General features: G+C 34.6%; 1 protein-coding gene across 6 annotated transcripts in view; it reads left to right on the forward strand.

Moving 5' to 3' along the window:
- The window catches only part of Pcdh9 (protocadherin 9), a 943,568-nt gene that overhangs the window by 608,618 nt on the left and 320,084 nt on the right, over positions 1-14,866 (forward strand). For 3 of the 6 annotated variants that reach the window (XM_004651014.3, XM_045145296.1, XM_045145297.1), the window contains one exon: positions 10,392-10,593. In XM_004651014.3, the coding sequence (XP_004651071.1) occupies positions 10,392-10,593 (202 nt within the window). The remainder of the gene's footprint in view (positions 1-10,391; positions 10,594-14,866) is intronic. The other 3 variants (XM_045145298.1, XM_045145299.1, XM_045145300.1) reach the window with 1 other exon arrangement.

Consider the following 14,866-nt stretch of genomic DNA (forward strand, 5'->3'; position numbering starts at 1 on the left):
TGGGGAAGCGAACCTGTTTGCTTAGGCTTGTAAGCAAGCACCTTAAGTGCTAAGTAATATCTCCAGCATACAATGAAGTTTTATGGAAGTTATAGTTAACATTAGAGCAACTTACTGCATTTATATATGCCCATATTTATTACACTAGATGCTGAAAATTTTGTTTCAAATATTTAGTTGTAGGGTCATCTTTTACAGTCACATAACTAAAATAACTCTATTGAAAGAGATAATCTGGTCTAGCCATTCATGCAGCATTTATTTAATTTAATTAATTACTTATTTGAGAAAGAGAGAGAGAGAGAGAGAGAGAGAGAGAGAGAGAGAGAGAGAGAGAGAGAGAGAAAGGGGGGAGAGAATGGGTGCACCAGGTCTTTAGCCCTTTCAAAAGAGCTCCATACTCATGTGCCACCTCATGCATCAGGTTTTACATAGGTACTGGGGAATCAAATCTGGATGTTAGGTTTTGTATGGCAGCATTTTAATTGCTGAGCCATTTCTTTAGCCCCCATTCATCATTTTGACATTGCATACATCAAGATCATAAGTATTAATCCAAGAAACATTATTTTAAATAAAAAAATGACTTATCATTACTATATTTATTGAGTAGCCCACATTGTAACATACAGTAAATTCTAGCCAAATGTTGAGAGACTTGAACATTTTTCATTCGGAAAATATAGCTCTGTCTACCTTAAACAAAAGTTAGAAGGCATTTCTGGACACCCTTCTTGGATCTTATAGACAAGTGAATGTACAAATGCTTACTGCTGAGACATTTGGATCTTTTCCTTATCTATTCCTGTGATCAGATGTACATCATGCTAATTGTGGATGTCTTCTGTCTTAATAGAACTACAATATAGCTGAGTACAGTTCATTATTTTATAGAAGCTACCTAAATTTAAAGAACCCCTTCCATGCAGATGTTCTCAACATATGCTTGAATTTTACATTTATATTCAGGGAAAACAAATTATTCCCAGTGCACAAATAACTGAGATTGGCGAGTCAGTGATGTTTCAAAAGGAAGACTAAAAAGCCACAGGGCACGCACTGATTATCACTGAGATGTAGGAGTGAATTTTGTTTTAAATATGAGGCTCAAAGTCACAGTGACTGTCTGAAATGATAGTTGGATTATTTTTCCTTTTTGAAGTAAAGTCCAGCTACTTAGACTGTTCAGAACAAAGCCTACTCTACCCAGGAGAATACCAAAAACATATATAAAATCTTACTCATGTTTATTCCAACTGGGTTAGCATCTCTGTTTCTTTAAAATCATTTAATTGCTGTGATTCTACCTGAGAGCTGGTGATATATCAGAGTTTTCAAAGCAGCAGAGGATGAAAACTTATCTTCTTTAGGCCATCAGGACATCAGTGTTTTATACTCCTCTGATGAATGTGTATTAATACTTTCAAAAAGTTTTTGATATTTTTTCATAGTTATAGCATTGCCATTGCTGCTTTCTCTCTCAGTGTGTCTATCTATCTATCTGTCTGTCTGTCTGTCTATCTATCTATTTATCTACTATCTTTCTATGTATACATTTATCTGTAATTTACATATCATCTATCTACCTAATCTATCTATACATATATAGATTAAATTTTTTTTGTAATTTTTTTGTTCTGTGATTCAAAACCATAGTGAAAGAAGTCCACTACCGTTCATTGCATTTTCTCAGACATACAGTCTTCACTATTACCATTAAATGTATGACCCCAAAAGAACATTCCTCCATATAAACAGACCAAATTCTGAAGCTGATTCTTACTTAAGGAATTGCAGTAAGTTCAGCATTCAGATGAGTTCTGTCCTCTACACTCCCTTTTGTTCACAGCCATCCTGTATGTTGTCACTGATGTCTTCCATGCGGTCACAGCCACCCTCCATGCTGTCATTAATGCCCTCCGTGTTGTCATAGCTGCTCTATATGTTGTCACAGCCACCATCAACACTCCATGTTGTTTCTCCTGCCCTCAATGCTGTCCCACAGCAAAATATGCTGAAATATCACTTTGGTAATGATCCTCATAATATACATGCCTTTCTTTCCTCACACATTTCCTTCCTTCCTTCTTTTTACTTATATATTTATTTAAGAGAAAGACAACACACGCACAGAGAGAGAGAGAGAGAGAGAGAGAGAATGGATGAGCACACCAGGGCCTTAAGCCACTGCAAGCGAACTCTAGACACATGTGTCACCTTGTACATCTGGCTTACATGGGTCCTTGGCAATCGAACCTCGGTGCTTCGGCTTTGCAGATAAGTGCCTTTACTGCTAAGTCATCTCTCCATCCCTTCCTTCATTTCTTTCCAACCTTCCTTCCTTACACCTTTCCTCCCTTTTTTCATATTCCTTCCTTTTTTCATCTTCCTTCCTTGCATCTTCTTTCTTTCTTCCTTTCTTCCTTCCTTCCTTCCTTCCTTCCTTCCTTCCTTCCTTCCTTCCTTCCTTCCTTCCTTCCTTCCTTCCTTCCTTTCTTTCTTTCTTTCTTTCTTTCTTTCTTTCTTTCTTTCTTTCTTTCTTTCTTTCTTTCCTTCTCTCTATCTCTCTCTCTTCCTTCCTTCCTTCTCTCTTTCTCTTTATTTCTTTCTGTCTCTTTCTTTTTATCTTTTCTTCATCTTTGTTCTTTTGGTCTTTGAGACAAAGTCTTATACTGCTCATGTTGGCCTGGAACTGGCTATGTCACTAAGGATGACCTTGAACTGCTGTCCCTCTTGGAGCATTTTAGAGTGCTGGAAATACAGGAGATTACCACCACTCCCAGTTTGAATGTAGTGCTGGGGATGAAGATTAGGGCTCATGTATGCTAACAAAGTCCCCTACAAAATGGGGAACATTTCTATCTCAGGAAATGTTATTTTTTTATGTCATGATCTATCCTATGTTAAATGATATTATTTACAACTAAAATATATGTTATACAGTTTCAAATATCTATTAATTTTGAAAAGCCAAGATGATCCACCCATTAAAGGTAAAGAGATGTTCTCCTGAAGCTGTTAAAATATCATGAAGGCTCCCAAAATATATCAAAATCATAAGCTTGAAATTAAATCTTTTCATATTTAATAAAATGGAAACATTTAGATTATTGAGTACAAACTATTTTTTTAATTAAAAGGTGTGCTATTAAATTCCTATTAACTTTATAGGCTTTTATCCTTTCTATAATCTCAATCAGTAAGGCAAATCGTGGACTTAAATATTATTCTACAAACTAGTTTTGTTTTTGTCATCTGATCAGGATATGTGGCCCTAGCCTTAACAAATGTGTAAAGACACTTTATAAAAAAATAATGGGGTGTCAGAATTTAACAAATTTAAGCTTTTTCACATTCAATTAATAATTCTTAGATTTTATTTCAAAATTAATAGACAACAAGCTTATTAATATCAGATGTTTTGCAATTTTTCCCATTAATAATGAGAAAAATCTCATGTTCTCAGACACATGCCTATGTGTGTTGGGATTACTATTTGTATATAACTTTCATATGTTCATGCTAAGGTGCAGACACAAAAACATACATGTGCTTAATAATTATTTTAGGGAATCTCCGATTTTTTTTTTTTACTTACACTGAAATGAATAAAAAGAATTTGAATTTTGCATGTTAATAATTATGAACATCCAAAATACAATGTTTTTATTGATATGATTTCATTAAAATGAGAAGCTATGCAATATCCTTCAAACAAGTATTTTCTAATACTTTTACAGAGAACAACTGAAATAATTTCTTAGTGGCTTTCTTTAGCTGTTAGGAGCTAGCCTGTATTTTGCTGTGGATATTTATGACATTCCTTTCTATCGTCTGCATATCTACCTAAGATATCTAACTACTATATATCTATCTGCTTATCTGTGCATATATAACATACATTCTGTCACTTATCCCTTTGATACAACTAATTAATTAACCTCAGATTTCAGATAAAATTCAAATGATTTTTTTCTTTTGTTCTCTAGATACCCGAAGAGAGTTCTCTTCTCTGCTTTTTCCCTTACTTGCCCATTTCTGTGAAACTTGACTAGAATATTTATAGGTGAGCCTGAATGAAAGAGAAATATTTATTCACTAATGTCATCAACATGTTCTTCCTTGGTTGTGCACATTTTTTATATCCTATCCATGCAACTTGACTCCTTGGCTATGCTTGATATACTCTCACTGTCTCTGTCCTCATAGTCACTTTTTCACCTGATGAAGGGTACTGAGTTCTTCAACACGAATGTTATGATTGATTCCATGCTAAATTAAGTTACTTAGCTCTCTCCTTAAGCCACAGATGAGTCACATATGCTCCTCAAGTTTCACTCCCATTGTAGAGTTCCTTTTATGCCATACCACACATGATTGATGGCTCAGAATTACCTGTAATCTGTGGCTCGACAGTAAGAGATACATATTACGTAAGCTAGAAATAGTTCAAAGAAATTTGTATTCCCTCACTGGTTGTAAAAACAGTTTTAGTTCTCTTTGTGCTGCAAAAATCAGATGAACAAGTTAAATGGAATCAAGCTAATTGTGTGATCACAGACAGTTGAAACAGATGTCACCACATGTCAGGTACAAATTAACAATCCTTTATGAGGCCCTTTGGACAACCTTATTGTGTTTCTCAAACGTTTTGTTTAGGGATCACTTCTTCTGATTCTTGATTTGTGTTTCTTTGTATAACATGTTAAGCTTTCCAAGGGCATGAATTACAAGTTCTCATTCTTCTTAGGTAATTGTGATTTTGGGCTCATTTTGTAACATATAAGAAGAAATTAAAGAATATGTTTTTCTGTTTATATCTTTGTTTCTAGTTTTTCCTATCCTAACTGTTAGTGATCTGCTATCACTAACAATAAAACTTGAGACTGTGTCTTAAAAGCTATTAGTTACAAAGAAATGTGCCTTAAGTTTGACTCACAAGTTTTATTTTGCTTTGGTAATTATTAAGGGAAATGCTACAAAACCTCATCAACTCTTTGGTTAATTCTACTCAAATTTGCTAAAAAGAGTTCTTGAGTTCTACATACAAAGGAAGACTCCAATTCTGTTATCAATATTAACATGTTTGATATGTATATTTTAGTGAATTGTCATTCCCTAATACTTTGTATTAGTAAAGTAAATCTCACTTTAGTAATATTTCTAATTAAATTTCTCCAATTTTTATGTATGCCGATTTTGTCACTATGATAAGGGAAATTGGTCACAGGGGATTGTTTATCATAGAAAACAAAATTGGAAAGGACTCTTGCTGAGTTGCTTCTTCCACATTTCTGTACATATAATTTATAGATATGGAAATCTTGCTTGTAGTTTCAGGAACAGCTGCTCTTGCTTAATGTAGTCATTTTATATTTGTATGCTCAGATAAAACTGCATTACTAGTGGGCAGCATTTAACTGTGAGAAATAGGTTAAGGGCACTCAGATAGTAGGAACTAAAGAATATAAGAAGCAGCATAAGCCACAATGAAGACAGTGTTTAATCCTCTCTTTTTTCCTTGACCCTAAGGGATGCTGAAGGGTATGATAATGTTCCAAAACCAAAGAGAAAAGTTAGTTCATTTTTTTTTCTTTTTCTCTCACATTCAGGAGAATAAGATGCAGCATAAAGCTTCTTGTTTTGTGTTTGTTTCAAATATATAAATTTAAACAAGGCTATATCCAAAAGGAGTTCAAAGAATATATATTTCTCTGAGGTTTCTAAAATATATCAAATGCTTTTATAAAGAGAAATACTATCTGTCTCTCATTATACTAAAATGAAAAGGAAATAGGAATAAAATTATAGTAAAGATGTTTCCATATGCTGTTAACATGATTCTTCCTAGTGTAGGGAGTCTTAAGGATATTCAAAGCTGAATGCAAAGATGATAAAAATGCATAGGTCTTTGATTTGAATACCTATTTTATATTTAAAAATATACAAGCCAAGTTTCTCACACACAATTTCAAAATTTTTCAAATTAAAAAATGCAATTCTAGAAACATTTAGGGAAAAAAAGCTGGTACTCTATACTCAGACAAAACCTTTAGCAGGTTAAAGTGACAGTATGCATAGTGTGAAGAAGTGTCTCATTGTCCTTTCAAAATGCCTCATGAACAGTTATCACCTGTTCCTTCACCTGGTTCTGTAACGTAGTTAAAACTAAGGAGCCAGTACATTGTTGTCACATTTCTGAGCCTCTACCTTCATTATATGGTGTCAGTGAAATTGTTGCATTCTTTCATTAGGTATAAAGTCCATCTTCTGCTTTGTCTTTGAACACTGCAAAATGTGAATGCTGACAAAGGAAAGATGGAGGCTGATAGCTGGTGGAATGCTGTTCTGTTTCTCGTTACTACTTCTAGAAGGGACAGTGCTGTGAAGAGAAATCCTTGCTGGGGTACAGAGAACTTTCCTCTCAGAAAAGCACTTTGCAGGATGGAAGACAGTATTGCTTTTCTATCTTGTCTCCTTTAGATGCCCCTAGGAATTTTATTTAATTTTACTCAGTAGCTATTCTTATAAGGCTCATGCCATGTCAAATATGCACATTCCTCACAAAACTTTCTACTTTTGATTTCATCAATTACTATTAAGGATTAGCATTTCCATGAGTACCCAGAATGCAAAAAGGAAAATGTTCAAGGATATGTAAAAAATATTCTGTATTTACATCAAAAATAGCATATTACAGTCTACTTTATTTTCTTCCCCATGTTTATTTTATTTTCATCAGTTGACAATGAATATAACTTTATTGTTGGGAAAAGATCAGTGGGTTGTTTTTGCATAAACTCAGAATATCCTCACAACTTAAAAAGAAGTATCTGCCAGGGTTTTGGCTGGTTAATCCAGTGAAAGTCTCTATTCATGAGCTGAATTTGCCTCAGTTTGCATAGTTTAAAAGAATTAGTAGAGAATCACATTCTAAAAGGAGGCACAGCTGCTGACCAAATGCATCCACAGAACTTGGAAAAAAGCAGTTGAGTGGAATTCTGCTTTTTAGGAAATGGTATGATGTAGTTTCATTCATCATGTTATTGTCCATGATTAGTATTGTGTCTAGCATATCATAGTCTATCATAATGGTTAAATGAATAAGTAGTGGCCAAAATTTGCATCAGAAATTATAAACTGTAGGTTTTAGATTGCTTTCTTGACACTACATATAAAGAAAAGTAGCTCGTTATATATTTATAGACATCAAGTTTTAAAAGAAGTTGTAGCTATAATATTAAGTTGCTATTGCCTTTCTTTTGTTGAGTGTGTATATACACTTATGTAATGTACTATACACTAGAAACACTTTCTATGTTTTGATTCTTTCAACATTCCTATGATAAAAGTACTCTTGTTGCCATTTTTTCTCTCTCAAAGCTAGGAGCTCATTCAAAGAGACACAGTACCCTGAACCAAGCCAGGGCAGTTGCTCCAAACTTTTGGTCTAGTTCTGGCTTCATTCATGTTTAAGTACAATGTGAACTCATACAATTGAGCTCATAATGACAACCATACCTTCTGTTTTAGCATACCACTGTTCCTCCTGCATCTGTTTACAATTTATGCAGATCTTTTGTTTACAATTGCTTTGCCTTTATAGGTCACTCTTCTATTTACATCAGTCATGATGGGAAATTAAAGATGGATTTGCTTGATCAATCTCCTCCATTTAATAGCACCCCACACCAATTCTTACTCCATATACATCACAACTTTCCCCTCAGCAGACTGAGAAATTGTGCATCATTCTGCCAATTAAGTTTTAAACATCTTTCTGTCAAACTAATTAAGAAATATTTCCATAAAGCAAGACAGTTTAAACATTATATCACTCTAATTTACAGTGTCTCATTGCACATAAGGTATGCTGCATTTACATTTTTTTTAATTCTTACTTATACAGTTTAAAATATCATAGTGTTATGTGTATAGGAAGGAATCTAATAATCTGTCTTTGCTATAGTTTGGAAGAAAGTTTTTCGTTTCTATTTTGTATAATTGTATTTCATGCATAGAGTATGTGTTTAATCAATAAATGTTGAAATGTCCTCATTGCAAAATCTGGTTTGGATATCCCTTAGGAAAAAAAAGATAATTGAGGGAACAATTATATTTATATAATGTTGCAATGGCAATTTTATCTTTTTTATATGAAATATAGACTTTTCAGTGGGTCACTCAGCCTTAAGAACTTATCAGATTACAGTCATCTGCCCCATTAGCTTTGGCTTATGTCAGGTTTCTTCTTCTTCCTTCTTTCTACCAGATTTTGTGATACCTAAGAGAGATTCCACCAGAGATACACCCAACAATACTTTAACATCTGTAGAATTTTCAGTTGGGCAGCCACTTTGAAAGCCATACTTGGCAGTTATACGTAGTAGAACATTGGCTCTGTGTCCTTAATATACACTTTGTCAGGAGATGATAAAAACAGATTAGGTACATATAGAAATATTAACTGACAAGTATAAACTTTTCCTAGAGGGTTAAATTTCACATGAGAGAGGAAACAGTACAATAATCAAATATTGTCTCCTGACCTTCCATATGCAAGGAGAAATGCTTTTCAGATCTTTATGTCCAAGTCTGGCTTGTGTTTTCTAAAGCATTCAACTAGGCACATGTCAAAACCTTTGAGAGAGGAATGATTCTCATCCCAGTGTAATGCATGAAGGTGAAATGTGCTACAAAAGACACAATTAGTACCATTTATGATTATAGTTTATGTGGTGTTGGCCTCAGCTCATTAAAAATGTACTGAACTATCAACTCATTTCACACAGGTCATTGAACAGCAATAAAGTGGTATCAGCTCTTCTCCATTATGGCTCTGCACTGGATTTGAACCAGTGACTCATAGAAAATAGGCTCTGTTCTCTTGTCAGCCTATAAAAGCACATTTATGAAGTTGCAATGAATGTGTCCATTGCAGTTTGCTTCTAGCTGCATTCCAGATTCTTTGAATATAATCTGTAAATGATCTCCTGCAAAAAGGTACTAGAAAATGGTTATATCACCCATTTTATATTTGAATTTTATGTATTTCTATGTGTTAATAACGTCATGAAATCTCAATAAAAATGGTCATGTGACGCAAAAGTGATCACTTGTGGCATGGTATAGGAGGGACTTTTGACTATTATAGAAAATGAAGATTAATTTCAGTACAAAACATGCATTTACTATACTTATGTAACTCCCTAAAGCCTAAAATATCACCACATAAATGCATATTCTCATAGTTCATATACTCTATCAGCTGGAAATGCGTTTGTGGAGAAAACTACTGTGTGATCTGCTAAACTACAAACTTATTTTATTAAAACAAACACTAACATCTACTGACATAACCACAAACAAATCATAGCTCATTTCATAGAATGATATTGTGCAAATAGATATCAAAGTACTATTCCAAGTGTATCTCAACAGCAACAGTCTGAAAGCCAAGGCTGGGGGAATTTCTCTGTCAGTGGGCAATAGTGAATGGCTCATTTAATTTCCTTTTTTTTTTTGTTGTTGTTTTTTGCTTTAAAATAGCTTCATTTTTATGAACCAATTGCAACTGAACATAATTTGATTATTTAAAATGCTCATTTAAATTAATTGTTTCAGTATTGGTTTAAATAAATATAAATTAGTTTTTGTTTTATTATATTGTACACTATTATTGTATTATTGGATTTTACTCATATTTTAAAGGGCAATGCAAAGCTATTTTTGACAATTAGCCAGAAATAGTAATATGATGGTGAATGGAATTTCAAAGGGAAAAGTGCGGGGGGGAGGGAAGGGAAGGTATTACCATGGGACATTTTTTATAATCATGGAAAATGTTAATAAAAGTTGTGAAAAGAAAAAAAAAAAGGAATAAAAAGAAAAAAAACGAAAAAAAAAAGAAAAAAAAAGTTGTGAAAAGAAAATGAAAATAAAAGAAAAAGAAAAAAGAATGAGGGCCAAAAGCCACACACACAAAATAAATAGTATCCAGGATCTGACCATTCAAGAGAAATGTAATATTATATTGTCTACTTGCTCACTTAGGCATATGAAGTGAACATATTCTGCTTTTTTGAATGTTTTCTGTGATTTCACTGCCTCGTATGAATGTTCACTTTTGCCCTGTTACACTTTTCAAAGTCTTTACATTGGTTTTATGAGCTTGATTTATGCAAAATTGAAAGACCTCTGGACATTTTCCCACTGGACGTCACCTGGTAGATGACAGGTGATGAATGACTGCTCTCAGCTTGTCCAGGGTTTGTGCATTTGCTTTGCCACGGTGTCATTTGTTGAAAGTTTTTGCCATTGTATTCCAGCGCATGCGTGTTCCGGTGGCAGGAGTGAGTGTTAATCAGCTTGTCCTGTGGTCTTCTTTATAGTCGCAGCGTCGTGTTACGTTTCACCTCCCCGACGGCTCCCAGGAAAGCTGCAGTGATAGTGGTCTGGGAGACCACGAGCCAGTGGGTAGTGGAACCCTGATCTCACACCCTCTTCCTCTGGTTCAGCCACAGGACGAATTCTACGACCAGGCCTCTCCAGACAAGAGGACCGAAGCAGATGGCAACTCGGACCCCAACTCTGGTGAGTACTCTTCCAGGCTTCATGGCTAGTTTTTCTGGTTGGATTTCGTGATGCCTTTGGTTGTCACTGGCTTTACTATTGTCACCATCTCTGAAATCCATGAAGGGCAAGGTGCTTGATAGATTTTGGCTCTTAACCTGTGTATACCATCAGAACAGACATAAAATAAAATAAAATAAAATAACGTACAAATATAATTGAAAGCAGTGCTTGTTGTTAGGCTATTGTCAAAGATGCTACAATGGCAACACCTATAGGATTGACAAAATACAGTTGAGTGGATATTGTTGGTGAGTGATGAGGATGTATATATAAATACTATTTTCCTGTGAAATGCTATCTACTAATAATCAGTTTCTAGGAGAGAAGAAAGAATAAATTGTGAAATTAGGTGTGAAGGAGGAAGGTGTTTTCTGTCATCTTAAAAAAAATCATTTATTAAGTTTCAGATGTTTTGCTTTGTACCAGTATATGGAGTGGAATTTACTTGGCCAAGAATTGTTATCCTCCACAGATCCACAGATCTATCTCAGCAATCTGTCAGTTAAAAATAATTCTGATAGAAAGACCTCCTTCTTTTTTTTAAAGAAAAAATACCATATATATAAGTTTATATTTACTGAGAAAGAGTGAGAGAAAGAGAGATAGAAACAGAAAGAAAGAAGTAGAGAGAGAGAATGAATATAGGCATACCTGGACCTACTGCTTCTGGAAATTCCAGACACATGTGCCCCTTTGTGCATCTGGCTTTTTGTGGGCAGTGGAGAACCCAACCAAGGACCATCAGGATTTGTAAGCAAGTGCCTTTAATTGTTAACCCATAAAAAAAATATATTTATTTGAAAGAGAGAGAGAGGCAGAGAAGAGAGAGAGAAAGAGAAGAAGGTCCCCTTTCTATACCTTTGGAGAAAATCTTTTGTTGAGGCAACACATTTTTTGGTCAATTTGTGTTGAAACAAAAATAGAAAACACATTACCTCATTAAAACTTTTCATTTAAAAATAATTAAAAATACAATGTCAGAATAATGACCATATTTCTATTTTATTTAAATTTATAAAGTGCTTTCCTGTTGAGGGTGGGAGAATGGATGATGTTATGAATGCTTTAGTGTGGAAATACATGAGAAATCTTTACAATATCCTCCTGATTTTGGTGTGAAATCTAAACAAGAAAATACTCATAACAACCAAGCTATGAAAAGAGAAAAGGATCTCATCTTGAATCTGCCCCTGACTAGTTGGACACTGAAGGAGATGGAATCCTGAAGAATTTTGCTTGGTTTTCTAGCAGGTTAGCTTCTTCTGTGTAGGACATGGAAGTGTCTCTGGCAGATCTATGACTGGAGGAGGAATCTCCTGAGGGACTGAAAAGAATAGATGAACTTGCTCAACTAACTCCTTTGTAACCCTTCTCTCCTGTCCCTGCTCCCATGAATGCCTCTTTGTGTAAACAGGGAAGAGGTCTGGATGTTCCTCCCATTGCTTGGGATCTTCCTGAGCCATGCCTCTGTCTCTGCTGGGCTCTGATTGGTGTCTTACCTTATTAGCACATGTCACAGTGTAGAGGTACATCTTTCCTCAGAGGTTTCCTTATACTCTTTCAGGAGTACCACCTCTAGATTTGCTATTGTATGTACTGAGCTGCGGTCCTATGAGAAAAATAAAAAAAATAAAAAAAATAAAAAAAAACCAAAACATAGGATCCCTTTGGACATCAGATTTTAGGGTAGACTATCCTCAAAGAGCCAACTTCTCATCATATTGAAGTTGACAAGTGGAAAACTATTCTCTGTAGATTTGTTGATATAGTTAAGTCCTGGGACCAGTAACTCCTGGTGGTTCCATTGAGCCAGGCCTATGTTTAGAGAATGGGGTTATTAGTGTATACCACAGTCCTTTTAAAGATATTATTTATTTATTTTCAAGCAAAGAGAGATAGAGAAAAGAGAGACACAGAGAATGGATGTGCCAGGGCCCTCAGCCACTGTAAACAAACTCCCAGATCCACATGCCGCTTTGTTCATCTGGTTGTATGTGGATAAAAGGGGACTGAAATCTTGTTGTTAGGCTTTGAAGGCAAGTGCTTTAACCACTGAGCTATCTCTCCACCCCATAAGTCTTTTAAAACTTGTTTACATAACCTGCAACTACTTGCTTTCCAGTTGTCGTTATGATGAGAGTCTACCAAGGTGCTCTTGACCACATTCTATAAGCGAAGTGCATACTCTGGTCTTTAAGGACTTTCAAACTCATTCAGCATGCAGGTTCATATTTTAAATATATGGTCACAAAGTGTTTTAGAACTTGTTTGCAAAGTTTACTAGATCTACTCTATAAATATCATCATAGCAGAAATACTGTATAATTACAGGTGAAGGATTTATACTTGCCTAAGAAGTTGTTTCATTTTCTTTTTATGCCAGAATAATGAAATGATTAAAAAAGTATTCATGAGGTCAAAGTGTAGTGAGCTTAATAAGTGGGCTTTAGAAGCTGATGAACATATAGATAATTTTTTACTTAAGTAATTGAATTAGGAATTTAAGGGTATTTAGCTAGAAATCAACAGCAGCTTTAGGATTTATTGACTAGATGGACAAAATGATAGTTGCATTAAAACAATCTTTGTCAGAGAATTATCTGTCTGTGGTCAGCCAGGGTCAATTGAGAAATATCTCAGTATGAAAACTAGAGCAAAAAAATCACCATACTTATACCATCATTAGTTGTAACAGTACTCTGCATGTTCAAGTCAAATCTGTGCCTGTCTTTAGGCTCCCATGAGGAACAATATATTACAAGTGATGTGCATAGAGAAATGTACAGCTCAAGTTTACGTGCAAATGTTTTAAATTTGTTTTTTAAAACAAAAATCCATTTTTTGTGAATGGTATAAATCTAAATGTGTAAAGGATTAAAGGGAAAATCATTGCTAAAATGGATCATGAATAATACTAATTTTCATCATAGTTCTATTTATTTACTTGTCAAGACTCAGGGATATTTGGATAATTTAGGAGACTCCAGATTAATTCAGCTGTCTTTTCTTCTGAAGTACTTAAGGAAATACATGTTTACTGAATACAAAAAGTCTACAAGAAATTTTCATGTTGTTGATAGTCATGTATTGATCTAGAAAAAGTGAGCAGATAGGCAATTTTTTATTACAGATAATTTTGTTAATATTTTGTGGCTTTCTCTTAAGTTTCCACATGAGGAAGCACATATTTAAGCTTTCCAATCACAAAAAAAGAAAGAACATTTTGCCTTCCTTTTAAAGTATGACTTAGCTAAATTGCCCTTGGCTAGAACTTTATGCAGTATGCCTTGTTACTCACACAATGACTTCTTAGTCTTGTGTAAAAGCACTGGGCCAGCTGCCAAATGGGAGAAGACAGAAGAGCTGCGGAAACTGTGGAGAAAACATACCTTTAAAGCCTACTTTTAGTAGCTCCCAGGAGTTTTTGCCAGGCTAGTCATATAGAGAAAGAACCCCAGAGGATGACATTCCTTAGAATATTCCAACATTCAACCCAATACTTAGACTTCACCCAAAACAAATATGGTAAAAGAAATGTTAAACTCGAAAGAATCGTGCTTCCTGGTAGAAAGGACCCTATTTCATTTCTGGTCCAAGAAGAGAGGAAACAGGGAAATCAGTATCTCTAAGGGCCCTGGGCACTCAAGAGATCTATTTTTTTTTTTTAATTTTATTTTGGCTTTTCGAGGTAGGGTCTTACTCGAGCCCAGGCTGACCTGGAATTCACTCTGAATTCTCAGGGCGGCCTCAAACTCACAGGGATCCTCCTATTTCTGCCTCCTGAGAGCTGGGATTAAAGGTGTGTGCCACAATGCCTGGTGAAAATTATTTTATTTTTTTAAAAACTCATTTAATTTATTTTTATTTTTTTAAAATTTATTTTAGGTCTTTTAAGTGTTAAATACAAAACTAATTATCCTGGGAATATTAAAAGACTCATGCTAAACTGTAAATTATATTAGGATAATGCTGTGATATACTTTCACAATGTTTGCAGTTAACTTTGTGGAATTAGTGAGGTGAGGTGCAGAGACATTGGTGCAGGAATCAATAATGGCCTACTTGCTATTTATATCCCAGCACTTTCCTTGTTCTCAGTGGAGCTTATTGTTTGTCTGTCTGTAATAATTTTTGAACAACACAGTCTTCTAACAAGTAAAATAGCATCCATGAATGTCAGCATTATGTGCAGTTACAAAATTCATTATGGTTATAAGGATTCCTATTTTTT

The sequence above is a fragment of the Jaculus jaculus genome, chromosome 3 (genome assembly GCF_020740685.1).
Source record: "Jaculus jaculus isolate mJacJac1 chromosome 3, mJacJac1.mat.Y.cur, whole genome shotgun sequence".
Classification (NCBI taxonomy): Eukaryota; Metazoa; Chordata; class Mammalia; order Rodentia; family Dipodidae; genus Jaculus; species Jaculus jaculus.